General features: G+C 37.8%; 1 protein-coding gene across 1 annotated transcript in view; it reads right to left on the minus strand.

Moving 5' to 3' along the window:
- Window positions 1-27931, minus strand: part of LOC149074161 (RNA-binding protein Musashi homolog Rbp6-like) — a 409321-nt gene that overhangs the window by 3096 nt on the left and 378294 nt on the right. The window contains exons 13-14 of the mRNA XM_089246590.1: window positions 18894-19072; window positions 8078-8146 (exon numbers count right to left, since the gene is read on the minus strand). Of these exons, the coding sequence (XP_089102716.1) occupies window positions 8105-8146; window positions 18894-19072 (221 nt within the window). The 3' untranslated portion in view covers window positions 8078-8104. The remainder of the gene's footprint in view (window positions 1-8077; window positions 8147-18893; window positions 19073-27931) is intronic.

Consider the following 27931-nt stretch of genomic DNA (forward strand, 5'->3'; position numbering starts at 1 on the left):
TGCTGGTAGACCTTTCTTCGAGCTGAATATCACTACCAAAGACTTGTGATCTGTTATGAGAGTAAATCTTCGGCCTTTCAAGTAAAGCATAAATTTCTTTACTGCCCAGATAATTGCCAAAGCTTCTTTGTCAATCTGGGAGTATCTTCGCTTTGAGCAAATTTCATTTTTGATCTTTTTGAATGCAGTCTCACACTTTTTAGACCAACGCCACAGAACGTCCTTTTTTATCAGCTCATTGAGAGGATAGGCAATGGTTGCCAGATTAAGACAAAATTTCCCGTAGAAATTTACCATGCCCAGAAAACTTTTCATTTCCTGAACATTTTTTGGTGCGGGAAATTAATTGCTTCAGTTTTCTCACTTGTTTCACTTAGGCCATTTTCATCAATTTTGTGACCTAAGAAATTTATTTCTTTTTGAAAAAATGTGCTCTTTTTCAAATTTAACTTCAGCCCATGCTCCTGACATTTTTTGAAAAAAATTTCCAAAGCCCTGAGATGTGACTCGTCATTTGTTCCGGTCACTCTGGCGTCATCCATAAAAACTTTTACATCATCTATTTCTTGAAATAACCCATCAATGTACCCCTGCCATATTGCTGGAGCTGCTTTTAGGCCGCACATCAATCTTTTACAGGCGTATAACCCATTATGAGTGTTTATGGTTAGGAGTCGTTGACTGTCAGGGTGCAGACTTTCAATTGCAAATATGCATGACTGAAATCCAATTTTGAAAATCGTTTACCCCCATTTAAACATGAGAATATTTCCTCAAACGTTGGTAAGGGATGCTGAGGCACCTCTACCTTAGGATTTAATGTGACAGAATAATCTGCACATAACCTTATGGATCCGTCTGGTTTCACCACGGGAACAACTGGTGTAGCCCAATCTGAAGTTTCAACTCGCTCGATAATGACTTCTCTTTCAAGCCGGTCTATTTCTTTTTCAACCTAGTCTTTTAATGAGAAGGGCACAGTTCTCGCTCTACAAAACTCTGGCGTAACATTTGGTTGTAGCTTTAGTTCCACTTCATTTTTATTTATCTCACCTAATTTGTTGTCGAAAATCTCTTTATAATCATTCAACAATTTTTTGAGATTCATATCATTAGCGGTCCTCACAGCCTTAAGAGAGTTCCAGTCTAGTTTGATTTTGTATAGCCATTCACAGCCAAAAATCGTGTCTAAATTTTCCCTCACCAGATGTTATATATTGCTGCTTGGCTATTTACTGTTTGGTCCACTAACTATAGCGATGGACACAGATTGCTACAACCAGTTAGCGTGGCATCCAGAGCATGACTGCCCTTCTTTATTACAATCACAATCTTACACGGCAGGATGGTGCTGCCATCTACAAATGGTATTATGAAGTAGTAGATACATTACATGCCATTTTTTTTTATTTTTAAAGAAACATTAAAGTTCTATTATAGTTAATGTATGATAATGTGATAATGAATATTCAATTTATTGTCTATGACGTATGGGTTTAACTACAGTCCTCTCTGATCTTCTGAGGATTTGACCTGCTTCTGGAATTGTATCTGAAGTTGAAGATGCCATCTTTTTAGCTGCCGTTAAAGGGTACAAATCTTCAACTGTTCTGGTTCTGGTGATCTTCTCATTAGTTGTTCTGTATTCTCTTACGCGGTGTCTATTTCTTCGATATGTACCTCCATCTTTTCCTTCGATGATATAGGAACAAGGTTTCGGTCCTGTCTTGGTTATGACACCTTGTTGCCACGGTTCACAAGGTCTTTTCTTGAACCAGACCCTTGAGCCTTGTTTGAGTTCAGGATGATGCATTGCATATTTGTGAAATCTTTCCTTCTGATATGCTTGTCTGGTTTTCAAGATTTTACTGGCTTCAGCTGTAGAAAACTTTGGCTTGAGTTGATGAGGATGAGTTGTCAAAAAGGATCTTAATCGTCTGCCCATCAGCAGTTCAGCTGGAGAAGGAAAATCCTGTGTAGGTTGTATCCTATAATCCAGTGGAACCGTATGTAGATCTTTACCTTCTTCTAGAACTTTTGTGAGAGACTTCTTCAACGTTTGTACAGCTCTCTCAACTTGGCCGTTGCTTCTGGGAAAGTGAGGTGAAGTAATACTGTGTGTCACGTTCCACTCTTTGAAAAATTTTTGAAGGCTTTTTGCATTAAATGGTGGCCCTCCGTCACTCACCAATTCTTCTGCTATTCCATGCCTTGCAAAGATGCTTTTCATTGCTTCTATTACTGCCTTTGCATTAGTACTCTTCATGTTTTTAACTTCTATGTACTTTGAGAATTAATCGATCATCAAAAGATACTGTTGACCTCTCAAGTAGAAAAAGTCACATGCCACTTTTTCCCATGGTCTTCCAGGCAGAATTTGTTTGAACAGGACTTCTTTAGAATTTGCCCTCTGATTTTGCTGACAGATTTTACATCTATTGATGTAGTTTTCCACATCGTCATTTATTTTCGGCCAGTAGAAATATTCTCTAGCTTTCAATTTGCAAGCAATAATACCTCGATGCGAGACATACAGTTTTTCCAAGACTTCTGGTCTTGCAACTTGTGGCACAACAAGTCTCTGGCTTCTGCATATTGTTCCTTCTTTAGAATAATACAGCTCATCTCTACAGTGCCAGTAAGGCTGAGCTGCTGCTCCGGTTCTATTCTTTTCTGGCCATCCCTTTTGAACATGATGAAGCACATCCTGCAGCTCTGCATCACTTGCTGTCATCAAAGCATATTCGTGCCACTTATTGGGTGTATCACATGCAAGGAGATTAATCGAGACAGCTGCTTCTTGCTTGTAATCCTCTTCAAATTTTTCATTTGGCGATTGAGCTCTTGACAAGGCGTCTGCAATCTTTAGCTCTTTACCAGGTATGAACATAAGTTCAACATCATATTTGTTCAATCTCAAGAGCATGCGCTGAAGTCTGGGAGAGATTGTGTCATATTGCTTTTTACTCAACCCTAGAAGGGGCTTGTGATCGGTTTGAACAACTACTGGTCTTCCATAGGTGTAATAATTTAAATGTTCCATACCATAGATCACAGCTAACAGTTCTTTCTCGATCTGTGCATAGCGTGTTTGAGCTGCTGTAAGTGTAGCAGATCCATATGCAACTGGTTAGTTATCTTGTAGAAGAACTGCTCCTAATCCGTGCTGGCTGGCATCCACTGAAACAGTCACTGACTTTTTCACATCAAAATATTGTAGACATGGAGCTTGCTCTATCATTTGTTTTAATTTGTCAAAATTACGTTGGGTATTTTCATCCCACAGCCACTCAGTATCTTGTTTTAATAGCTGACATAGCGAGTGAGTTAAACTAGACAAGTGGAGTGAACTTGGCTAGATAAGTTATCATTCCAAGAAATCTTTGTAGATCCTCACAACATTTGGGAACTCGTTAATGGCCTTAACTTTTTTGGTATCTGGAGTTATTCCAGTATCAGACATTATATGTCCCAAATAATTGACTGATGTTAAGGCTAATTGTGTCTTTTCAATATTGAACTTAAGATTAGCTTCTCTGGCTCGTGTCAGGGTTCAACGGCGTAACTGACAATGTTCTTGCATGGATGAAGATCCAAGGGCTATGTTATCAAAGTATGGATTTATTTCTGGATCATTTTCAAAAATTTCATTCATGGCCCTCTGAAACTCTTCTGGGACATTGTTTAGCCCAAATGGTAAAACTAAAAATCTGTATCTTCCCCAAGGTGTTGTGAAAGTTGTTAAAAATGATGATTCTTCATCAAGTGGTAACTGCCACAATCCATTTTTTGCATCTAAGATTGTAAATACTTTACATCCTTGCAGCTTTGTTATCAGATTATCGGCTGCTGGTATTTGATAGTGAGGTCTTTGTATGGCATCATTTAATGGCCTTGGGTCTAGACAAATGCATAATTTTTTGGGTGTATTCACCACAACCACGTTGCTGACCCACTCAGTAGGTTCCTCTACTTTAGCAATTATTCCATTATCACTCATGCGTTTAAGCTCCTGTTTCACTTTGCCATGAAGAGCCAATGGCACTTTTCGTGGAGCTACCACATTTGGTGAATAATTTTCTTTCAATTTAATTTTTACAGCACGTTTGAGTCGTCCCACACCAGTAAAAACATCTGAGAATTCTTTCATAATTTCTTCCAGTGTATCACTCTTATGTGAATTTCCGTTCATTTTCATAAGGTCATTCAATCTTTTAATTAGTCCTAATTCATTGCAAGCAACTAGGCCTAATATAGGGCAGGAATTCAAAGTTGTTACAAGAAATTGGAAACTTTTCTTCTGATTCTTGACCTCACAAGTTAATGAACACTCGCCCAATATTGGAGCTACATTATCACTGTAGTCTAGCACTGGTTGTTTAATTTTCTTTACAGTTGGCTTTATTTCCCATTTTAGCTGTTCACTCTTAGGTATAATGTTCACTTGTGCTCCAGTATCCAGCTTAAATTTGACTTCGTTGCCATTAACTAGGATCTTCTGAAGCCACACAGAGTTTGGTTTTTCATTCTCTAAGGCATCAATTGATTTTAATTCACCTAAATAAACAGTATCTGAGCCGCTGTCGTCACTGGCGCGATCTACTATGTTAACTCGGCGAGTATTTGGTCTTTTATAGAAAGTTTTCTTCCTACATACTTTGGCCCAGTAATTTTTTCCACCGCACTTGCGGCACTTACTTCCGAAGGCCGGACACTCTTTTGGACGGTGTTTTTTTCCACACTGTTTACAGTCTCTCGGTTCGGCGTTTTCGTTGTTTGCTGACCGCAACAATGCTGTGTGGTGTTTGTTTGTCCTTACGGCGTCGACCGTTATTTTGCTTTCACCCATCTCCGTTGCCTGTGCCTTACTATGTTCGCACGTTTTGCACTCGCTAATGATGTCTTGCAGTGTTTTCGTTGATCTACTCGTTTCTCGGACCAGTCTTTCTTGTAGTGCTTTGTCACTCAGTCCTTGGATGATCTTGTCACGGAGCATTCTTTCCATCGACTGACCGTACACTCGACGACCGCGCATCGTAGTCGCGAATAATAGTCGGCAAATTTTTCGCCTTTTTCTTGTTTTATTTCAAGGAACTTGAAAGATGCATAAATCTCATTCTGATAGTCCGAGAAATATTTGTCGAACTCACGAAGGATTTGTTCGAGCGATATCGCAGTGCTTGCCGCTGCGGGCGCAATATCGAAGGATCGCAACTGCTTCTTCAATTCCTCTCCACACACATGTCGAAAAAGAGCAGTTTTCGTAGTTTCTGCCTCCGAGCTGTATTTAAGCGCTTCTAAATAATCCAAGAAATCTTCCTTCCAATACCTCCATGCTTCGGACGGGTTTGCTCCGGCATCGAATGGCTGGATGGTCGGCAGGCTTTTCGCCATCTTTTTCAGATCTTTGAAGCGTAAATTCAAAAATACGTGAGTATTTTTCTAACTGACACCATGTTATATATTGCTGCTTGGCTATTTACTGTTTGGTCCACTAACTATAGCGATGGACACAGATTGCTACAACCAGTTAGCATGGCATCCAGAGCATGACTGCCCTTCTTTATTACAATCACTATCTTCCAAGGCAGGATGGTGCTGCCATCTACAAATGGTATTATGAAGTAGTAGATACATTACAAGTTTAAGTGCAACTTTTGTTTTCCGTACTCACTTTCACAGTGACATATCCCGCTGGGATAATTTTTTCTCCATTGTATGTCCGGAATACTAAATTCGTAGGTTGAACTTTTTTTTCGAGATTTTTCTGAATCTCTGTAAGCTCATTACTGATACTGTTCCACCCATATCAACTTCCATACTCACTGGTTTATTGTCTATGTTGACAGTAACCATCATCGGAGGCTTTTTCGGCTCTTCACTCAATACCGTCTCTAACCCAAACATGGAAACGTCATTTTCGTTTTCCTCAACTGAAATCTGTTTCTGTTTGTTAGGTGCCGATTGAGTCTTCTTTGCCGCGTAACAGGCTTTTTCTATATGCCCGATTTTTTTACAGAAGCGACATTTGCTAGCCATTAATCTGCAGGAGTCTTTATCGTGATTAATCCCTGTGCATCGTATACACAGCTGATAATTTGACAGCCGCGGCAGAGTAGTTTCTGTTTTGCGTGGGCAGTTTCGTTTTCCTCTTCCCCGCTTTCACTACCTTCGGTTCTGCCGGCTTCCCGATAATCTCATTCGCCCCCTGAACAGCTTTCTCCATCGCCAGGTAGAATTTGCATCACCCAAGTTGTGCCATGAGAAGGCCTACCACATTACAATACCTTGCACCATGGTTACTAGCATTGGTGTACGCAAGATTGAATCGACTTTCAGAAAGGATACATTATTGGGTTTGGGGGAGCACAAGGAATCTCTCCTACAGAGAAAACTTTTGAGCTACTCACCTTCAAAAAACATTCAAATTAACAGAAATGGACAGTATAAAGGTATTGCCCGAGTGGGGCAGTGGTAAAGATGCTCGTCTTCCACTATGAAGGTTACTATCAAGGTCCATGGGTATGAATCTGGGCGTAGTACATTCGAAGCAAGTTCTTTACCTACCGAGCCTAGGGCGACCACCGATGGATGGAGCCTTCATTTCACACCCAACTCCACTGATTGAAGATTGCCGTATGGCCATGTATGACCGGAGTTGGTGTGCGGTGTAGTAGTATAAAGGTATTTTCTTCTGACAGTTTATTTCGTTACTGAAATGTTGAATGTTTGGAAATATTTTTAATTTTTGATTGTCTTGTGGAGGGCACGGGCCCCCCATGGTCTCTCCTGCATACTACACCTCTGGTCCCAAACATATGAACTCAGGGCTGTTACTTGGCTAGAAAATTTCGCAGCAACATATAAAGAAAAAGGTAGGAAAAACTTATCTTTATGCTACACAACACAACAACATGCAACATAGCTCTGAGAACCACGATTTGAAAAACTAGGAAATGAGAAGAGCAATTCTTGGATTTTCATTAAGCACATTTTGTCTCAGGGATCAGAATAAATATTAATTTATTAATTTCCATGTTTCTTCATAAAAGTACACAAAAGCACATTTGTGATACTTGATTAAGATTTTCCTTTAAATTATCTTTAGTAAATTTTATGTACAATTTTAATGTGTTATATGATATGTATGTGATAAATAGCTCAATTAATACTTTGAAGGGCAGACATTTTTCCACTTTACTCCAGAGGTGCCGACATGAAAAAAACATTGGGAGGGCTGAAAGTTGTTGGCCGTCCTATATATACAGGACTTACGTGCATACGCAGATGAGAGAGGGTGCATTTCATTGTTTCTTCAGAAATTATTGGAGGGCTCAGCCTCCTTACAAAATTTGTTGGAGGGGCTCAAATGGCCTCACCTCCTAGATTCCAACGCCTATGCTTTACTCCACACTTTTTTGACTGTAAATAATTGAAATAGTCCAGCCAATACTTTTCAATAAAATCATATTTTGGCAACAACAATAAAATATAGCAAACATATTTCTTTGCCTATTTGCTGTGGCACTAGCGTTTTTAAGTGCATAGTTTTGGGGACTTGCAGCACTTACACTAATGCAATGCTTAAGCTAATTTCAGTTTTAAAAACACTAGCTCCAAGAAGTTAATCATGAGCATTATCTTGTAGGAGTTAAATATTAGGTAATTAAATTACATTTTAACTGTCTAGAATTCGTTTTGAGCATATGGTAAGCATTTTTTGACAAATATCTGCTCACAGAATACGAAAACGAGTAATAAGATGTATGGTTAAATTTTATCCAGAACAGCATGGCACTGATGGAGCACTTGCATTGAACAATGTTTCTTCCAGACTGTGGCACTTTCGTCCATGCTGTGTTAATACCAAGAAATATGGCATATTGTAAATGATATTGAAATAGATGTATTTATATTTCATTACCTATTTATATATATATATATATATATATATGAATTAAAACTTATTATTTCTCAGCTGAATTGAGTGTCATATCTATAGTCACATTTTTTTTTCTAATGACAAAATAAAATAACTATAAATATATTTTGCAAAAAATAGTTAAAATTTTTTTACCTGTAGTCGGTTAACTTCAAAGACATTTCAGTGATATCCATTCGTAAAAGCAGCAGCAATGAGAGGTCCCTGTGAAATAGGATATCATAGAGATATAAATTTCATACACAAACTATGACTATTCCCTAAAACGTATATAATATCTCTCAGATGCACTCAAGAATTTTATTATAAACATCTGATTAGTATGTGCTAATCCACTTTTCATTCAAATTACAGAAGCCTAGAAGAACTGGATACAATGTGGAGATGAATTGAAAAATGCATAATGAAAAGAATTTTACGCCAAGATCTATCCTCAAGACATTGGCTTAAAGAAGGCCTGGCTGGCAAGAGGGATGAGTTTGGGAGGAAAATTTACAGACCTCAGCAAAAAATTCCTCTTCACATTGTGTCCATTTCCTCTACACTTTGTAATAATAGTAGAGAATGTGACATACACACAATCTCTCTAGCAAAAGCTATATGCATCGATAATGATTCAATGAAAATCTGAACCAGTTGTCCGAAGGAGTGATATTGCCTCGGGGAACACTGGAACTCACCAGGAGGGCCGCAAATGCTACAGGTAGAATATAGGATCCCATGGGATGCCTTAACCAGGAGAGTGCAGAGAAATTACTTTTCCTGAACTGGAGACCATAGAATGTAAAAGTTTGAAAAATTCTGGTTTAAACTGATATGGGTAGCATTTTCTCCCAAGATTTCATTAGAACATGCTGCAAGTCAAGGCCGTAGCAAGAGGGAGGGGACTTGTGGGTTTAACCCCCGAAATGTGAGAAAATGACCAAAAAAAGGGAAAAAGATGGCCAAATCTATTGTTCTATCACTTTGGTTCCCCCCGAATGAAATTTCTGGCTGTGGGCCTGCTGCAAGTCATTTATTAAATATAGCGCAATACATCGAGAGCTTAAAGGAAATGTTATACCCATGCTATAAACTCTCAATCGGTTTGAGGTATGCCAACTACAGACGCTATATAGACTAGGTGTTAGAAACTCCTTAGAATGCTCTAGTAACAAATCTTCTGCAAATCATGAGCAGTTGTGGGTAAGAAATTATCATTTTAGGAGATGACACCGTTATTTAGGAAGGAAATGCTGTTAAATGTGAATTTAAAAAAGCAGCTAATATTCAACATATCCAGTGACTAGTTAGTCCAGTGATCTATAGATGCAGCTGTCATGTATGAACATAGCCACTGTAAGGCTAAAGAGGCCAGTGGTTATTATTATGGAGTGAGAGCACTTGTGTGCCTGGAGAAGGATTCAATGTTAACTCTGATATTGTATATAGTAATTAACTGAATAATACAAACTAATGATACAAAATGACCTATATAGTGTAGATTTATTAGTTGGTGCTTGACATGGTGTCAGGAAAGAAGAGCTTTCTAAGATGAATTGAGATAGGTCCCATTCTTATTGCTTCTTAGATGTCTGGTGCTGTTGGAATTATTGTGTTCTAGAATTTAAAAGTTGAATCAACCAAAAGATGGAGACATTTAAGCCACCTGGAGAGTTAATATTCGGCTCCACAAGCCTCTCTGATCAATGGGTGAAATGGAAAGAAAAGTTTGAGAATTTCATGCTTGCTTCAGAGAAGATTGAGAAGCCTGATGAGGTTAAAATCACAATTTTGTTGAACGTCATTGGTGATGAAGGTATAAGTGTATTTAATACATTCCAATATGCAGCTGCCGAAAGTGCTGAAAAATATGATCTTTTTGATGATATAAATATGATATAAAAAACAGAGTTTGATAGATATTGTCTCCCTAGATGCAACATTGTGTTCGAACGTTTCAAGTTCTTCTCATGTTCTCAGAAAGTTGAATCAGGGTACCTCTTGTTATTTTGGATCTGTTGATATATCCTTATTACTAATGATATGTGTGAGTGTAAGTAATTATAACCAGAATATTCAATTGAAGACAGACACATATTTAATTGAGATTTAAACACTTAAAGTAAGAGACAACATCTGTTGCTGTTCAGACTTGAGCAGCCATGTTTTTCTGTGCTGTTGCCAAAACTCTGAAACTAAATACTTGACTAATAATGAGTTGCCAGATAACAAAAACAGAAATAAATAAATTGTTTGTCCATTAACATAATATTCTAACAGTACCGGTACCCTGATTCATCTCTATATTGGTATAGATGTATAATTTACTGAACTGAAAACTTTGGCGGCCTCATGGGACTTTGGAGAGCAAGAAAACAGCGTAATTCGGGATAGGATTGTCTTGGGCATCCGTGATTCTAATCTGCGAGAAAGACTGCTTCGAGAATCTGATCTCACAGTAAGAAAAGCAGTTGATAGCAGTAATTCGTTCCACAAGATATCAGAGTAAGGATGGTGGTACTGCTGCTGCTGTCAGTACAACTCTCTTAGCCATAGATGAAGATGTTTTTGCTGCAGAAGTGAATTGTGATGATATTGGTATATAGATAACAGTGCATCTAAACATGTTACCAAGAGTAGTAATTTCTTCGTAGACTTTGCAAAATTTGAATATCCATATATTATAACTGTGGCAAATGGAAAAGTACTACCAGCCGTTAGGAAAGGTACAATAAGAATAATGGCCATGCTAAACGGTAGAAAACAATTTAAACATTTACAAGATGTCTGGTACATTCCTGATATTAGCAAGAATCTGTTTTCAGTATTAGTAATGCAAGACAGAAACCAGAACAGTGTATTTCAATCAACATCTAGAAAATTTTATCTGAAAATTAATGGCGAAGCAGTCCTTAGTGGATCAGATATCAGTGGTGGTCTTTTCAGAGCTGAAATTAAAGTGTTGATACCAGAAACACCAGTCGAAGTAAGCTTTACCATGAAAGATGGGGGACATCAAGATAAACAGCATGTGAAGTCATTAATGGAAAAAGAACTCAATATCAAGGTCAAAATTGATAAACAGTTATGTGAAGCCTGTATCTATGGCAAGGCTCATCGTTTGGAGTTTGGGACTAGACAGAAAGTCACAAAACCAGGAGAACTTATCTCTACAGATATATGTGGACCATTTGATATATGTATCATGTAGAAAGCATTAGCGTACGCAACGGGGAGGGGGAGAAAGAAATTTGAAGTTTTCCTCGCGAAATGTAGTAGTGTTCACTACCATTGCAGTTCTCCCTCTTGCCGAGTCTATCCTGATGAAGTATCCTGGAGTTTGTCACCATGGCCAGAGCAGAGCTGGAGTTCGTGTCTACGCTGGTCTCAACCTCAGCTAAGAAGGTTCTCGAGATTGACTATCCTGTGTATGGATCGTTCGTCAGTTTCCTGGTACCCATCAGATTTTGGATTGATCGATGAGAACTATAGTTGTGGCACCCTGAGAACTCGGAATGCTGACCCCTGAGTGATTAATTTACAAGTCACTCTGAGCTTTAGGTATGTGAGAAATTCTCTTCCATTTCCTCTCATTTCTGGTAACGTTCTGGCGATTTCGGTCTTCTTGATTTATGTGTGTTACCTATTCTTTAATGACCGCTCCAAACTTCCCCCAATAAAAATTATTACAGTCTCGTTTAAATTAAAATAATTCTCAGAAAAACCCTGAGATGTTTGTTGGGACAATGCACATGTATGGTTTGAGTTAGTATGTCTAATTTTCTCTGTTTAAATTAAAAATTGTATGATAAATTATTTGGAAAAGCAACTTCCTTCGCAAAGAGACTGTTTTGTGTTTGAAGAATATGTTAAATGTCATGTTTGTGAATTAGAAAAGTGTCTATTAAGTGATGTTTTTTTGAAAATAGTAAAGTGTTTCTAAAGGAAAAGTAATTAAACTTAAATTTTCTTTCTTTAATAGAATTGTGTGTGACATGTATTAATTTTGTTCTGGTGAATTATTTCTTTTTTTTTGTTCATGTGGTAAGGTTTAGATAAATATGGTAAACAAAAGCACTCCCCACAGTAAAGGGTTTTTTGTGGGCGAGTTAAACATGCTATGTAACCACTATAACTGATCACTGGCCTATTTGTTTGAGAATACTTTATGATATTCGGATTAAGAACTACCACATTAATGACGTGTTTTATGTATAAAGAAGAGTGTCACAACAACTTATTATAGAGTCGTAGATTAAGAATTCTACAGAAGAAAGCAACAAAGGGTTATCTTATCGGATATGATGGAGATGAAAGGTATCGCATCTATATCAAGGAAAGGCAGACAGTAATTTGCTGTGGGATGTGGTATTTCAAGAGAAGTCCTTACAGATTGAAAATACTGTGACACTTTCAATTCAAAGAAATGATCAAGATTCAGAACTTTCAAATAAGGGAAAGTATACCCATGATGAAGAATCAGAGGAAAATAGCTGTAGCTCAGAAGATGAAAATGAAGAGGCTGAAACAAACGTCAGACCACTCAGAAACAGAAAGGAATTGAAAAAGCCTGAAAGATTTGAAGACTACATTATGTTGGAAGGTGTCTTCATGGCTGATGCAAATGAACCAGAAACCTATCAAGATGCAATCAATTGTACAGACAGTACATTTTGAAAGAAAGCCATGGACTCTAAAATAAATTCCTTAAGAGAAAATAATGCATTGATTCTACAGCCATTACCTAAAGGATCAAAAGCTATACCTTGTAAATGGGTATATCGTATCAAAAAGAATCCAGATGGTAGTATTGACAAGTATAAAGCGAGACTTGTAATCAAAGGATTCAGTTAACGTCATGGTATTGATTACAATCAAACCTTCAGTCTGGTAACCAAGTTAGGAACAATACACACTATAATCAGAATTGCAGCAAGTGAGAAATTGCATTTGACTCAATACGATGTCTCTACAGCATTTTTATATGGTGATCTAGAAGATAATAAGTAAATATAAAATGTATAAAAAAATAATAATAATTAATAAACCATATATATGCAAGAACCTGAAGGTTATAATGATGGGACAAAAAAGAAAACAACGTGTGTAGACTGAAGCGCAGTCTTTATGGACTTGAGCAAGCTCCTCGCTGTTGAAACAAGTGTTTTGGAGATTTTTTTGTTGAAACTTGGGATTCAAAGCAAGTGAAGCTGATCCTTGTTTGTACATCAGAGCAGGACCACAACTGGGGGGGGGGGGGAGCAGGTGGGTCTCGTGCCCCGAGTGCTGGACCTGAGGGGGCACAAATTTCATTCGGAAACCTCTCCTTCAACATTACAAGGAGGGGAGGGGGCGTCAAAATGCTCGCTTGCCTCGGGTGACCAAGCATCTAGTTGCAGCCCCACATCAGAGATCATAACAACAGGAAAATTACTTGCAGCTTTATATGTTGATAATGGTCTAGTCACAGCAACTGATCAGCAAGAAGCTGAAGATTTCATTAAACATTTGAAAATGAAATTTAAAGTTTCCAGTAAACCAGCAACATACTTCTTAGGATTGGAAATTGAAAAGTTTTCCAATGGAAACATCAAAATTAGCCAACAAGCATGTGCAAAGAAAGTGCTTAAGAAATTTGGGGTATGGAAAATTGCAGACCAGTTCATACACCTATTTTGAAAGTGCTGTCAGAGGAAAATGGTCTTGAATCACAAGCAGATGAATTATTTCCTGACAGAGACGTAGTTGGAGCTATCGTGTATCTTATGTATGGTAGGCACCAGATCCGACCTAGCACACAGTGTAGGTAGTTTTATCACGCAAACTAGAGAATCCTTCAAAAGAAGATTGGGTGAAAGCCAAACGTGTTCTCAGATACATTGCGAATTCCACAAGTAAAGGCATTATCTACAGATATAACTACAATCCCAGAGTATTAGAATGCTATAGTGATGCTGACTTTGGAGGATTTGAAAAGACTGGTCGCTCAACTACAGGAGTGGTGATCTTGTATGCCGGTAGAGCTATCTCATGGCTCAGTTAATGACAATCTATGGTAGTAACATTGACCACTGAAGCAGGAATTGCTGCGGCAAATGAATGCTGTAAAGAAACAATTTGGCTGCAAAGGATGTACAAAGCAGTTGTACAACCTAAAGAAGTTCCAGTGATCCAAATTGATAATAACACAGCTATAAGACTTGCACAAAATCCAGAATTCCATTGCCGCACAAAGCACATCAACATTAAACATTTCTTCATTCGTGAAAAAGTGATGGAAGGAGAGATTGCAGTACAAAAGGTCTTTACAGAGAATGGGTTGGCCGATATGATGACGAAGCCATTGCACAAGCCAAGATTACTGACACTGTCTGCAAAAATAGGACTTGTTTGTTTATTAACATGGGAAAAGTGTTAGAATATTATGTTAATGGACAAACAATTGATTTTCGAATTTGTTTTCGGTATCTAACAACACATTATTAGTCAAGTATTTAATTTCAGAGTTTTGGAAACAGTACAAAAACACGGCTGCTTAAGTCTGAACCATGGAGGTATTATCTAGTGAAGATGGCAACGCGGCAAAGATCAAATGATTCCGGGTTGCCTTTTCCTGGCATTTATCGCGTTTTCCATTCAGCACAAACATTGCAAGTGCCTAATGCTTTTCTATGAGAATTTTCTGAACTTCGGTGGCCTCTCTTAAATTTCGAATTAATTTTAAATGCCAAATAATGTTGCAGATAGTTAGACTATATTGCCAAGAAGATCTGATTTGAAATTTTTAGTATCTAATGCAATTTAGCGGGAGAAAAAATGATTTCCTCCAAGCGCTATATGTGTGTATAAGAATGGATAATATTGTGGTTTCTTCTCCATTTCTATGAGTATTTCATGCTTTGGAATCGTATTATACTCAACTACAGATAGGACAGTATGCACAGCATCATGTGGCCCCTGCAAATTGGTTCTGAGGCCAGGGCCTGACATAGGCCCCCCCAGGAAAAGCTAAATTTTTCGGACCCCTGTGATTAAGGTCTAATATGTTTCGTTAGTCAATGAATAGATGCTGCTCTCATTTTGGGGCCCAAAAAACATGGGGTTCCATGGCCTCACAAGGGTAGGGCTCCAGCTTTGGGGCCCCCGGGACGATTCTTTATTTTTTTTGTTTTTTCACGCTATAAATTCACTATTAAGAGGGGGTCAGTGAAAAGTTTGGTCTAGGGGCCCACTGAAGGTGCCAGCCTAGGGGCCCTGCTCCAGGTTGTGGGAGGTCATGGGGTCCCACACCCGAGTGGAATTTTAAGAGAGGTTAAGATTTAAGAGTGGAAGTACCAGCCCTTACCAATTTATATACTTCTGAAAATCACAATACTAGATCTTATTAGCAGAGGTGCTATATCAGGGCCGTCATATTAACAGCTATTAGAAGCATCTTGGGGGTCACTCCATGAAAGTGATTTTTCTGGAGACCCACCTCGCTGTAACAACCTTCTTTTAAATTTATCATATTACTTGCACTTGAAAAATACAACCAAGTCTCATTATCATAGGAGCAGGGCCGCAGGCCAAACTTGTCACGGGTCTCTCTGTAGTAAATTTATAGCGTGAAAAATAATCGTTCCGAGCCCCTGGGCTGGAGCCCTGCCCTTGTGGGGCCGTGACCCTCATTCCCATACATCCGAGGCCGTAGGGGCGCTGGACCAGAGGGGCTCAAATTTTCCTTTTAAAATCTCTTTCAACATTACAAAGAGTTGCGCCAAGATGCTTCCTTTCCCCAACTGACCAAGCATCTAGTTTCGGTCCCGGAAATATGCATTGCTCTGTCGGGCCTATTCGTGAAAGAAAGCCCCTAACTACATGCATAGTGCTTATACATGGGGGAGGCCGATATTGCCACAGCCCGGAAAACCCCATGATGAATCTACAATTTTTTAAACAATTAATCATTATTATAATTGAATGATTATCACGAATTCTCCTAATTATCATTATTTTCATCATTTATGAATAATTCATGCATTTTATAAATCAGCGCGTTATTCATAAGAGATGAAAATTCATTTTTATGAAGATTTAATTGCTGAAAGAAATTGATCAGAACTGAAAGAAATAAAATATATAAAAGAAATAAAAAATATATACAATATATATATATATATATATATATATAACAAATATAAGCAAAAAAAATGAATTAATTAAATTAAAAAAATCCAGAATAATATTAAAAATTTTCAATTAATTTGGGCCTGTTTAACCGGGTCCTTGGTGGCCCATACCACTGTACACTGAATTAAGCTGTTGTGAATCTGGATCCAGAGTTGGCCCGTGGGCTTAGTGGAAAGTTTTTCTTTTTTCCGAAATGCTTGATGGGTTGAAGACCTCTGGATTATAGACAGTTAGAATTTCTTTTCATATAAAAAAAGTAAAATTTATTTTAACAAACAGAGCAATTCGTCAATTCAGTTCAATATATTCTTGATTCCTTTTGAAAATATCAAACCAATTATAATTTAAAAAGTAATTAGGCAATGTAAACGCGTATAGGCAGCTTATAAGTTGCTATAGCAACGGGTAGCGTCCATTCAGCACAAATAAGCGGAATAGGGTTGCCCAAAGGCAGGACATCACGTGACCTTTTGTCATCTCCACCCCATAATACCTCCATGGTCTGAACAACAGATAGTGCCTCTCATTTTAAGTCACTTAAATCTCTATTAAATATGTGTCTTTGTTCAATTGAATATTCTGGTTATAATTACTTACACTCACACACATCATTAGTACGAAGGATATATTAACAGATTCAAAATAATAAGATTAACATGCCTTCACTTGAAAAAATTGCAAAAGCAGCACTACATGTACATAGATTATAATGGCTATTACAGCCAAATTAAGCCATTGTGAACTGAGTATAGAAATTTATGTAAATTAGGGAGTCTTCTGATGTCTTACATAGTCTTGCAGATTGATAACAATAACTTATAGGAGAAAAATGAGTCTTGCTAAAGCTTAACTTCAAAATATGCAAAAAAAAAAACTTTCGACAAAAAAAAAAACTTTCGACAAAAAAAAATTGATAACATAAACGAAAGTCCTGATAACTATAAACAAACTGTTTTCCATGTTATGATATTGATCGATTTTATACTTAGTGAAAGTGATAAGAATACCAAAATGATAACATTGTCCATGATTCTAATAAGCAGCATCTACTGCATACGTATAAAACTATACGTACATTGCACATCATATTGAAACTATCAGTCAAATGGTGTTCACAAAATATTGGTGGTTTGCACCAGATTGAAAATGTGTCATGGAAGAATTTCAGCAAACTTTGGCAAATGATCAACTAGTAACTTTAGCAATTTTGTAATTTAGCAAGTTCTTGGTTAAATTTGGCAAATGATTAATTTATGCCATATGCATCTTTTAAAAAGCCCTCATACTTCTCTTCTACATCTTGTACCAAAAAAAGATTGCATAGACATATCAAAGATGGGCACATTATTAGACTAGTTTTATTAATTGAAAGTATGATTTTATAATCAATGGTTCACAAGTTATTTAAGTTGAAACAGACTAAATTTTTCACCCTATATACACATACAGGCCTATATTGAGATCAGTCAGCTCCATCATTGGCACCAAGAAGGGGGGGGGGATTGCCCAAGGAATTAAACCATTTCCAGATCATGCTGAAATAATAAGTGACACTTTCTCACCAAGTGAATTTTTCTCAACCAAAAAACTATAATGAAATATACAGATTTTTAGCCTTTTTTATTTTCTATAGTGGCTTCATACCTAATGAAGAGTAAATATTATCCTCATTACGTTTCTCAAAGGGACAGCAGCATTTTTATTTTAATTAAACAGATCAAATAACATAACCAACCTAACAAACTGCAGTGAAACTCAAGGCTGAAATAATTTATTGATAATTGAAATGATTTGTTTCAAGATGCAAAACAAGCATTGGATTAAGCAACTTTGCTCCAGCATTCTAAGCCATGTGTACTACTTTGTATTACACCTTAGGTTTCTGATAACACTGTTGGATGCACATTAATGTGATATAATGACAACACATTTGTACAAATAGCATTTTATCTCAAACATCACAATGTTAATTCTGGTTTTCCATGTTATTACACGACCTGTCACACATATACATGTTGTGCATGTATTATTTCACATAAATAATATTTACAAAAAAAAGAGTAGTGCTAATTCACACACACATTATTAATAATTAATTAACAGTAAAAACAAAGCAAACTTATCTAATATCAAAAAGTTTCATACATCAGGGTTTACTAGGGAATAATTTACTAGGGAGCATCCTGTTATCCTGGCACAGATAATTTTCGAAAAAGACAGATAACGATTTTAAAATGCTGTAGTAATGCAGAGTTTATCTTTTGTCTTTTGGGATGTGTAGAACTTATCAAGGGAATATTTTCTATTTCAAAAATTATGTAATAAAAATATTTAGGTTGAGTATAGAGGCAGTAAGAAGACAAAGATTAAGATAAAATGTAATGTGAAAAGGGCTATGATTAGGTGTTGAACAACTAAATTTGTCACTTCATATTTCCTTGTCTGACAAATATCCCTGGCATGTGATCCAGAAGAAAAATCATTCTCTTATATCAATTTTTTTTTTAGACTGAAGAATGACAGTATTTCCTTTTCTGTTATTCACAACTTTTTTTTTTTACATAAAATTTCAAAGAAATATATGACATACATATATGCATATTGGGGACCCATTGAGCATTTCCAAAATACAGAGCAGCTTCATCCAATGTCTACGCATCTGCATCCATCATGAAAGTACTTGATACTTCAAGATACTATGATATTGTAGTTTTTTATTTTTAGATCTACCTTTAACTACAGAGAATGGCTCTTAAAACAACTTTAATATATTAAAGTTACATTAAAAAAAACTTACTCTGCTTACAGCAACAGGTGGGAACCCTGAAGGTTGAGGACTAGCAGCATGAACATAACCCACAGCATCTTGATTGGAAGCATAAATATCTATAGGTCCAGGGCTATTAGTAGCAGGAAAAGCTCGACCTGCTGGTGAGGTAGGAGTAGGGAATGCTTGAGGGCCATAACTGTTGATTACTGTAACAATAGCATGAAAATATATTTATTCATTGATACTAATATTTGAAATTTATTTTTGATTAAAACTCAAAAACAAGATTACTATCCACAATAATTACAGCAAGACATCTAACTCTGAAACAATTAGTAATGGTATTACACAAAAGCTGGTACTGAAAAATAATTTCAGTAAGATTCTATGCCCAAAAAAATTCAGTGTCATTTTCTTACAAGGACAAACAAGCAGGGCTGGTTCTAGACATTTCTCAAGTGCAAATGAATAATATTTTGGTGATAAAAAATCGCCCCTTTAGTTGGCGCCCTAAAAAATCAAGTCATTCAGTTGGTACCTTTCGCAGCCACGTAGTTCGTAGGATTTAAGTTCCAGCCCTGCAGACAGGACATTGGCCCAGTGCCCACAAATGTTTGGGGCTCAATGATGTTTCAAAATTAGACAATGTGACAAATTATGAAAGATGCATGTGCTGTAGCATATTTCAGAATCTATTTTGAAAGTATTTATAAATAATTGTCCCTAACAATACTTCATAACAATTTCTCACAGAATGTCATATACAGCCCAAAAATTCATGTTTGCCCAGGGTCAAAATTTCTGAGAAACGGGTCCTGTCCAAAGTATGACAGGAAAGAAAAACAATATTAAATTAAACATGTTATTCAGCATTATAAAAAAACCTGGCCTGGCTTTATATTCATTATGTCTTATCAACCTTCTTGTCTGTGAAAGCAGAAGCCCATTACAGGCTTGAGCAGTGGCGTCGGAGCCGGGGGTGCTGTGGGTGCTCGAGCACCCACACTCTCTTGTAGAACGGGGCAGAGCACCCACAGAATTGATTCAGGAATAAAAACCTCCTATATAGATTTCTGTTTTTTTTCCCGTAAATATCGAACATGGAAAAAAAAAAATTAAAGGAAAGTTAAATTTGAATAATTAAATTTAATAATTAAAATAAAATTAAAGTTAAAATTAAACTGCCAGTTTTTCCTCTCTATGAGTCTTGAAATCTTGCTAGAGTCCCCGCTGCCATCATAATCATAATTGATAGAGCCTTTAGGAGCCGATACAGAAAACATTTTACTACTGTAGTGGTCCCCCCCCCCCCGCTTTCTCACATTTCTGCTTATGTCTGTTTTCCCTGTTTTGCCTAAGGGATGGAGGGTATCCAGATGCATATGTTTTGGTGTGGCGTCAGAACCGGGTGGGGGGGGGAGAGTGCTGCTGCTTGAGCACCCACAGTGTTTTGCAGTAAACAAAAACCTAACAAGAAATGAAAAATCTTTTTTTCTTCATTCTATACCTCTTGTTCTGTCTGTTGCTCTACTTATCCCCCCCCCCCCCAGTGGTTATTCCTACAGCTTCAGGCACCTACGATGGATATTTTTGGAGCCCACACCCGCTTTTTTTACGATTCTGTCCACGCAGGCAGGGGCGCAACTAGGGGGAAGCAGACGGGTCTGGTGCCCGGAATGCTGAACCAGGAGGGGCGCCGAATTCATTCTTTAACTGCTTCCTCTTCATGCAAGGGGTGTCAAAATTCTGACTTTCCCCGGGTGACAAAGTATCTAGCTGCGGCCCTGCACGCAGGCGTCCTTACTTCACCTCAGGGTAAAAGTATTTTACAATAAATGAAATTCTGCATTGATGGGGTGATGCAGACACACGTTTCAGTCGAATAAATGAATGCCTGCAAAGATTTTTTAAGGAAAATTTGTCTCCTTGTTTATGACATACCGGCAAACATTGGCGTACGCAAAGGGGAGGGGGGGGGGTTTGGCGTTCTAACCCCCCTCCTTGAGCCAATATTATAGTGTTATTTTGCAGGAAGAAACGTAAACCCCCCGAAGGAAAAAAAATCTGAACCCCCATCGAGAAAATTCAGCGTACGCCTATGCCGGCAGATATGGGATAATTTGCTTACAAGTCTTGACAGTGGTGCGATTGTGCATGCATTTATTTCCTTAGACCAGCAGTTCTCAATCGGTGCTCTGCTGAGTTCTTGGGGCTCCATGTGCACTTCGGGAAGGGCTCCGCAGTCACTCGAAGAAAATAAAATAAATCAGTAAATTTGATAAATAAATAAAAGAGACGAATCTACAGAGCTCTGTCATCTTTTGCGGGGGGCCCCAACCTGACATTCACGGCCCCCTTTATAATGAATTTATAGCGGGAAAAACAAAAAAATGACGAAAATCGCCCAGGGCTGGAGCCCTGTCAGTCTCACCCTTGTGGGGTCCCTGGTCCTAGCCATCGTTTCTCTTCCGCCTTTTAGAATGAAAGAAATCAATTAGAGCATGGAACAGGCACGCATCAATGTTGCAAAGTCACAGTGACACCCACTAGGAACCGCAACGTGCACTTTTTAGAGAACCACTGATATCTAAATTTGTTTATGTAAACAAACTTCGTTACATTAATGTATAGCAAAAGAGTCTATATTGGACAGGATCAGTTCGCTAACAGGGTTTCAGTCCGGGGGCACGGGACAATTCTCTTATCATTTTTTGTTTTGCATATTGCAAATTAACTATAGAAGGGCACATGAAAAGTTTAGTCTGAGGCTCTGCTGCGGGAGGATACAGGGAATATCTTCCGAAAAATCTTGCAATACTAACCTTAAAAATTAGCATTTTAAGATGAAAGAATTTAATTAAAATATCATATACTGTATATGGGTATTTTCTCTATATACCAATATGATATTTTAATTAAATTTTCTTAAATATTTTCAATTTTTTTCAGTTATCTATTTCTGATCACATGGAGGCCTAGTCTTCGTTCCTTCCTGCGCACTCTTCTGGAGCAATGGTTCCATTTGGAGCAATATTTTTGTTTGGAAATCAAACAGTGCCGAGTACAGCCACGGTTCCTACTTGAAAGGGGTGTGCCACGAGATCGGCCAAGACAGGGTGCCGCTGTATACAGTATTTCCAAAGTAGAATTGGCGGCTCGTGGTGGGAAATTTGGGGGAAGTGCCAAAACAAATTTTCTTTCTTGATAGGAGCCCTGTTAGCCCATCCATTAATTAGTTAGGGGTATGATTTTTAGATCGCTGTTTAAAGGTAGCCCTGCACATGATCACGTGGGTTCGAATTTTTTATTTCGGTTCTTCCGAAGGATTTCAGGAGGGTCAGTGATCTTGGATGAGGAAACGATTCACTTTTTATTCTTTTATTATATACCGAATATTATTCTTTAAAGGGGTATGCATCTGTGACCATCACATGGGTTCCGTGTGACAGAAGGAAGACCCCTTTCTCAAACTGATAGAAATCTCACTGTTTTTTCATTTTCCATTTTGTTGAAGCTGACCAGACGTAGGCAGTTGTGAAAGGTGTGATCCCACCTGGTCGCAAAATTTAGGGGGGACCGCAATTTTTGTAAAAGAAATCCTTTTCTTCTGAAATGGGAAACATGATTTTTTTCCCCCTCCTGAAACTTTACATTTCGTGGGAGAAGAAACAGATTCCAGTTTCAAACCCTGATAACATCAAAAAGTGCTCATGGCTATTACAATTAGTGAAGGAATTCCAAAGAGCATATGCAAAGACGGGGTCTTTCAGTTTGGCCGACATCCCCTTGGGTGCCAGAAAGCGGAAGTAGCAGCGGATATATTTGTGTGAGGTGGAGGTAACTCCAAGGCAGGAAAGAAGATTTTGAAACCATTGATATTCCTCTTTCTTTTTTTTCCGAAGTTCTTTTATTTTCCCCAACGCTAAAAATGCTATTAAACGATCAGTGAAGTTTGCCGACAACCAGCTGTAGAAGCTTGTGAGAAGATTTTTTTGGTTGTCCGATTTTGCCAATAGCCAATTCTTTATTGTGATTGGATGTTATTAGCATGGTTGTGCCTACAGCAACGGCATTGCACTAATTGCCTTAGTCGTCTTCTTCTTTTTTTGCATGTTAGATAGCGAGTAAACGTACAGTATGTTTACTGCTGGCCACAATGATTGCCACACATCAATATCGACGGCTCAGCGTGGTGACCCTAGTAGCCGCGACGCACACTTTGAGAACCATTGGTGTAAACAGTGAAGATGAAATACAAACATAATTACTCTATCGAAGATCTAGGCATTTCATATTTGGATTTTCCAACAGGCGAATTCACTAGATAGTGGCGATTCATATAATTCGTTGTTAAACGAAACTTATCAGCGATATCTTTGCAGATTTTTCGTACAGAAACTGTTTCTCATAGGATTTTATTTCGAAACTTAATGACAGAGTGTTATTTCTCTTAATTACCGGACTTGAATCGATAGATTTACAATTGAAACTGTCGTGCTCGAGTGTGTAAGAAAAGTTTTTCTTCGATGAAAATACATCAGGGTGAGTTTGTGTATTCTAATTTTCATTATTAATCCTATTATTTGAAAAATAAGCGGTAATTGTTATTCCCCCCTCTCTCATAGGATTGTAGAAAAAATTTACAACCAGTGCTCTGGCATGACTAAATACTAATTCAATTGGTTATGATTGGTGCCACAATAAATTTGGTTGGTACTTGCCAAATTATTTGAAATTTAATTTACTCTCGATGGCTCGACAGTCTACTTAAAGACCCTATTTTTAGTTGACCTCTTCACAGTCAACACTTTCAGGTTTTAATTATTGTATGTTATTCCGAAAGTATCCATCTACCTTAACCAGTCAGGTGCCAATATTTAATCGAATTATTTCAATTTTTGAAAATTAATTAGTAATTATTTAAATTCTCATAATTTTTTGGTTGGTGATTTAAAAAAATGAGGAAGTCAGTTTAAATGTATTCATAAAAAATTTTAATCATGAAAATTCATTTTATTAGCTTCAAACTTTTAATATGGAGAAAAAGGGAAAAAGGAGAAATTATATATATATATAATTGGTCACCTGGCTGATTAATTACCTTACCCTATCATAATTACATGCAAGTAAGCATGCATTGTGGAAGCATTTTGTATAAATTCAAAGATTTACGTAATAAAATATTTTCATAGATTAGGCTCGTAGCAAAAATAATTATAAAGAAAAAACCATGACTTGTTTATATAAGAATCCAATCCAAGTATCTTATCACGGGAAATAAAAAAAAAATAATTTATTAAGTACTGGAGCAGAAGAGTAAATATATGATGAGAGATATCCCTGTTTATATGCTGCTACAATGTATGTCTCTTGGGCTGTGCCACCGGCACAGAGCACTGCTATAAGGAAAAGTATTAAATCAGGAGTAAAGAGAAATATAATTACAGAAAAGTTTAGAGAAAGAAAAGAAAGAATGTTTTTCTCTCATGTCTGTAAAAACACTCGAACTATAGTGCATTAATCTCTCGGAGAAAACAAATTTTTTATGCATTTTATCTAGCTAGGAACACAGTTGCAAATTATCAGGATCGCTTCACTGATGCGGCTTATATGCCAAAGTGACGCATAACCAATGTTGTCTCACATGGTGAGACTTTTGCCCCGAGGCTCAAGTCACCCATGATATACAGAATTTATACAAAAATATATTTGTGTTTTTTTTAAATATTTATTTTTACAAATACGTTTTCAATTTTTGATATCCTTCAAGGAGGGGTGCCCCCTCCGGCGAACGCCTGTGTGAGCACCCACTGGTCGAAAATACTTCCAACGCCCCTGGGCTTGAGCATAACATCTGTTGACAATTATCAACTAATATTTGAACTTAGAGGCACTTTGTCCAATGCAGGCTTATCCATAGGCGGAGATAGACTTGGAAGTGTGGGGGGGGGGGCAAAATGATGATGATGTCGATTCATCTATACATATATGCATTAGATCTGTCGACTTCACCTCACGCCCCCCCCTGTATCTTCGCCCATGGGCTTATCATATTTTTATAAGAAAATGTTTCGGTCTTTAAACTGTTTCATATATCATTCCAAAAATACCTTATTCTCCTGCATTAGACAGCAGGCCATAAAAATTGGAGGACACCAGGTTTTTGAATGTTGGAGAGTCCGATCCATTCGTGGTATGCTTGAAAAAGCAAGGTTTTCATGCAAATCACATGATACATTAAGAAGATCTATACTGTGGTGTCTTTATAGAAAAAGAACTAAACCGATAAGACTGATAAGGACTATCGCGTAAGGCATATAACACTGCCTAGTGTTATGTAAGGGAATTTCCAAAGTTCCACCCCGGACATCAAGCCGATAAGATGTCTAGATCACTGGTGAAATAAATTGAGAGAATTTGCATATTTTATCGAATTTCATGAAAAGAACTGAACTGAATGTAAAACCACATCGTATGTAAACACCTCGACGAATTTATTGGTGTTATTTTGCAGCAATTGGTTAATTTCAAATAGTAACAGTAGAAATGAGTAACCACCAACGTTTAGATGATGGAATGAGGTGGCGAATTGTGGGGAGGCTAGAAGCAGGCCAATCTCAGGTCCAGATTTGTAGAGAGTTCAATTTAACACCCAGCGTCATGTGTAACTTATGGGAACAGTTACAGGATACTGGATCCATCCAGAGAAAGCCTGGGCAAGGTCATCCAAGAGCCGCAACGACCAGAGAAGATCGCCATTTGTCGATTATAGCGAGGCGTAACAGGAGTGCTACTGCTTCTCAGCTCTCTCATGACTTGTATGCAGCCACAGGAACCTGTGTATTAAGGGTGACTGTTCCCAAAAGACTTCATGAGAGAGGGTTCTTTGAAAGAAGACCAGCTGTTTGCGTCCCGCTCACTTCTACGGACAGGAGAATCCGTTTATCATGGTGCAGAGAGCATAGAGATTGGAGTATGGATCAATGGGCGACCGTTCTCTTCACTGATGAGTCCCGGTTCAGCCTAAGCACCAATTCTCGCCGTACGTTCATATGGAGAGAACCAGGGACCCGCTACCTACTCTCCAATGTCCGTGAAATCGGCCATTATGGCGGAGGAGGTTTAATGGTCTGGGCAGGCATCATGTTGGATGGCCACACACCTCTCCATGTCTTTGAAAGAGGCACTGTGACAGTTGTGAGGTATAGGGATGAGGTCTTGGAGCCCTATGTTCGCCTTTTCAGGGGTTCAGTTGGCCCTGAGTTCCTTTTAATGGACGATAACGTGAGGCCACATAGAGCTCTTCTACTCGACCATTTTCTAGAGAGTGAGGATATTCGCCGGATGGATTGGCCAGCCAGATCTCCACACCTTAACCCTATAGAGCATGTCTGGGATGCTCTGGGGAGGGCAATTGCAACTCGCAACCCCCCTCCGGGAACCATCCAGGGAATGAAAACAGTGTTGCTGAACAAGTGTGACCAATTGCCACAGGAAATGATAAACTGCCTTATTTCAAGTACGAAATCATGCTGCGAGACCTGTATATCTGTAAGAGGGGACCATACCCCCTATTAACCCATTTTTTTGTTTATTCTGCAACCGCTGTTTCATACCTTCCGACTCCAAAAGTGTTACGCACGATCATGCGTGTGTATTACAATTATTGAATGGTTATTTGTTTTGTATTGTATCAATGTATGTACATATCAAATTTCATTAAAATCAGTACAGTAGTTCTAGAGATAATCGAACAAGTCTGCAAATTCTCTTAATTTCTTACACCAGTGTAAATTCTTGTCTATCTATATATGTATATAATCAATTTAAAGTCTAATGTAATAATAAATGCTTATTTAAGAAAATAACAATTCCCATGTATTATCCACTCAAAACACCACAAGTGGCAAAGGGGTCCATCTTAAAAGTTGGATAGAGTATTTACTCAAAGGCTGCAAGAGGTAGGAGAAAAAGCCTTTTCATAAATCTCTTGATGATGGAAAAATTAGTTGGAGTTAATAAAACAGAATCGAGCTTTTATGGAATATCTCAAAGAGCAACAAGGCTCGAGATCAACAAACCACAAAGTGATGGTTTCATTTAATAAATACAATGAAGATTCAAAGACTTTTGATTCGTTCATAGAACGTTTTGAAGTGTTTTTAGACCTTCAAATGTCCCAGAAGAAAAACGTGCCAAAATCTTAATTTCAAGCATTTCTGCAAAACTCTACAACTTGCTGAAAAATTTATTGTCTCCAGACTATCCATTGGAGAAAGAATTCGCTGTTTTGAAGAACCATTTGAATCCTAAAGCATTGATTATATCCAGTAGGCATATGTTTATAAACAGAAAGCGGAATGAAAGCATCAGCTCATACATAGCTGAATTGCGACATCTCACAATAGTGTGTGACTGTAAGCAAGAGATGCTGAACACCATGCTCTGAATGTTTTCATTAGTGTGCTCCTATTCGTATGGATGTCTAAATTATTTCAAAACATCAATCTATACATATAAAATGTCCTGGCTGACTGATTCATCATCGCCGAGCTGAAACCGCTGTAACTATAATTATGAAATTTGGGCAGCAGTTTTATTTCATAATGTAAAGACTCATTAAGAGAGGGAGTCATGAGGGAGTTCAAATACAAGGCGTGGTTCAAAATTAAGGGGCAATCAGTAATGAAAACAATTGAAAAAATGACAAATTTATTAATGGTTTCAAAAATTCACATGATTGCTTTATTTTTCTACATAATCACCATGTCATTTCAAACACTTTTGATATCGTGAAACAAGCTTCTCCAAACCTTCTACATAAAATTCCGTTGCCTGGGATTTCAGCCAGTTTTGCACTGAGGTTTTCAATTCCTCACTTTTCTCAAAACGTGTAGACGCAAGCCAGTTTTTGAGATGTCGGAAGGGATGGTAGTCACTGAGGGTGAGATCAGGACTATAAGGGGGATGATCAAGAACCATCCGAATTTTTGAATTGTTTCCGTAGTGCATGCAGCCATGTGCAGACGTGCATTATCGTGAAGGAGAACAATTCCTGAGCTTTG

Source organism: Pholcus phalangioides, unplaced genomic scaffold (assembly GCF_987345545.1).
Source record: "Pholcus phalangioides strain wild (caught in Gottingen) unplaced genomic scaffold, Ppha-v1.0 ptg000017l_1, whole genome shotgun sequence".
Lineage (NCBI taxonomy): Eukaryota > Metazoa > Arthropoda > Arachnida > Araneae > Pholcidae > Pholcus > Pholcus phalangioides.